Source organism: Panthera uncia, chromosome D1, assembly GCF_023721935.1.
Source record: "Panthera uncia isolate 11264 chromosome D1, Puncia_PCG_1.0, whole genome shotgun sequence".
NCBI lineage: Eukaryota > Metazoa > Chordata > Mammalia > Carnivora > Felidae > Panthera > Panthera uncia.
This window is the reverse complement of record NC_064808.1, coordinates 10,534,754-10,536,936: the sequence shown is the minus strand read 5'-3', so window position 1 is coordinate 10,536,936 and position 2,183 is coordinate 10,534,754. Positions and strand designations below refer to the sequence as shown.

The window sequence follows — 2,183 nt, the reverse complement described above, 5'->3', positions numbered from 1 at the left end:
AGATTACTTATAAGTGAGGTCACTATTCATGTAGGGCAAAAGTATGAAATTCCAGGACTTAAATGTACTGTGTTTGTATGGAATCAAGTCACTTGTCAGTCCATTTGGCATATTATCTGTGTCAAATTAAGCTTTCTTTATACAAAGATAGTATAAATTTTGTTATATTTCATTCATGTGCATATTGTTTTAAGGTTTCTGATGGGACAAATCTGGACAGGACCTCAGCAGGAACATTTCTTCTTTTGCAGCCTCTTCAAGGCATCTTTGATTTCCTTGTTCCTCAGACTGTAAATCAAGGGATTCAACATGGGGATAACCACAGTGTAAAAAACCGATGCAAATCTGTCAAAACTGGAGGAGCCACCAGAGCTGGAACTCAAATAGACAAACATACCTGAGGTATAGAAGAGGGACACTGCTGTCAGATGAGAAGCACAGGTGTTGAAAGCCTTGGACCTGCCTTTAGCTGAAGTGATCTTCACGATGGAGATGACAATATAGCCATAGGATATCATGATGATGAAGGCATTTGTTATCCCAAAGATCACTGTTAATATAGCATTCAAGAGTTGCACAAAGAAAGTGTCAGTGCAGGACAGGACTAACAACTGGGGCATGTCACAGAAGAAGTGGTTGATGACATTAGGCCCACAGAAGTGAAGCTGAAGTATGGCACACAACAGGGATACAGAAGCAGAGAGTCCAGCCAGATAGGACCCCAGCACCATCCGAATACAGAGGGTGGGTGACATGACTGATGAATAGAGAAGAGGATTACAAATGGCGGCATATCGATCGTAAGCCATGGCTGTCATGAGACAAGACTCACTCAGTCCCATGATTGAAAAAACAAAGTATTGAACGGCGCAACCCACAAAGGTGATAGTCTGCTGCTCTTGGAAAAAGCTGGAGAGCATCTTGGGGGCTGTGGAGGTCACATAGCAGATATCCATGAAGGACAGATTACTGAGGAAGAAGTACATGGGTGTGTGGAGGTGAGAGTCCATCCTTATTAAGATGATGAGGCACAAGTTCCAAGTCAGAGTCATAATGTAGATGAGCAGGAGTACAACAAAGAGCACTGCTAGGATTCTGGGGAAATCAGAGAATCCCAAAAGGATGAAATAAGTGATCTCTGTAATATTTCCTCCCCCAACCATTTGCTTGGTGCTTCTAGAATCAGAAAAGAGAGAAGAGAATGCACTGCTGACTCAGGTGAAATGACAGAATTACATTGCTCATATATGTCATTCTCTCCTCTACTGAGAACTGGGAAAGAAGCAATGCTTCACTTTCCTGAAGAAAAGACCCCACCTTTTCATCTTGAAGTGTCAGGAATTACGTTTTAAAAAGTGCTTCAGGTTCTCAGTTATTCCATGACGTCTCATGAAAATTAAAAGAGATATTTAAAAATAGACCACTTTAAAAAAAGCAATAGAAACCCTATGGTTCTTATATATAATGCTAAGAATCATTGATTAAAATAATAGGTTTTTAAAAGACCTCTGATAAATATGTAACTGCTGCATAAGTGGCATCACTGAAGAATACATTTGAAATAGCTCTTCTCCCCCAAATGATCATCTAGATAGGTTTCTTAAATTTCTTATCTCAACCATAAGAAAAATTACCCTTTTTATAATAATGTCTCAAACTTTTAAACAAATTTATCTAATAAAACATCTCCAAAATGGCCTGGTAAGTTACATCATAATATGTAATTCTGAAAACATTCTCTTGGGGGCACAGCAGATGTGCTCAATTAGGTTATGGAATATGTCTTCTTAGGGAAGCCTTCACACAAACTATTCCATACAGAGGCTAGCACAACTCACTATTGCCCTCAACTATCGTCTCAATTTTAGAATATTTTGTTTCTTAGGAAACAGCATAGTACTGTGGTTAAGAGTTTAGACTTTGGTGTTTTAGTTCTGAAAAACATCATCAAGATTGCACTATAGGTCATTCCTGACATCAGCCCCCTCCCCAGGACAACTAGCAATAGAATAACTATTCATAGGCAAGACAACATTTTGAAAATCCTAGAACATGGAAATGAGGCAGAAACACCTACCTTGGACTACAGAGACCGCATAGGTGGGTAGAGGTCAGCCACACTTTGACTGTACTGCCACTCTCCCATGCTGGCACAGTGCCACACCAACAGGATTCCTTTTACC

General features: G+C 39.8%; 1 protein-coding gene across 1 annotated transcript; it reads right to left on the bottom strand.

Moving 5' to 3' along the window:
- Positions 1 to 224: 224 nt before the first annotated feature.
- Positions 225 to 1,209, bottom strand: LOC125933237 (olfactory receptor 5AN1-like). The gene has a single exon (XM_049646121.1). It carries the CDS (start codon positions 1,161 to 1,163, stop codon positions 225 to 227), a length of 939 nt encoding a protein of 312 aa, XP_049502078.1. The 5' UTR covers positions 1,164 to 1,209.
- Positions 1,210 to 2,183: the final 974 nt, after the last annotated feature.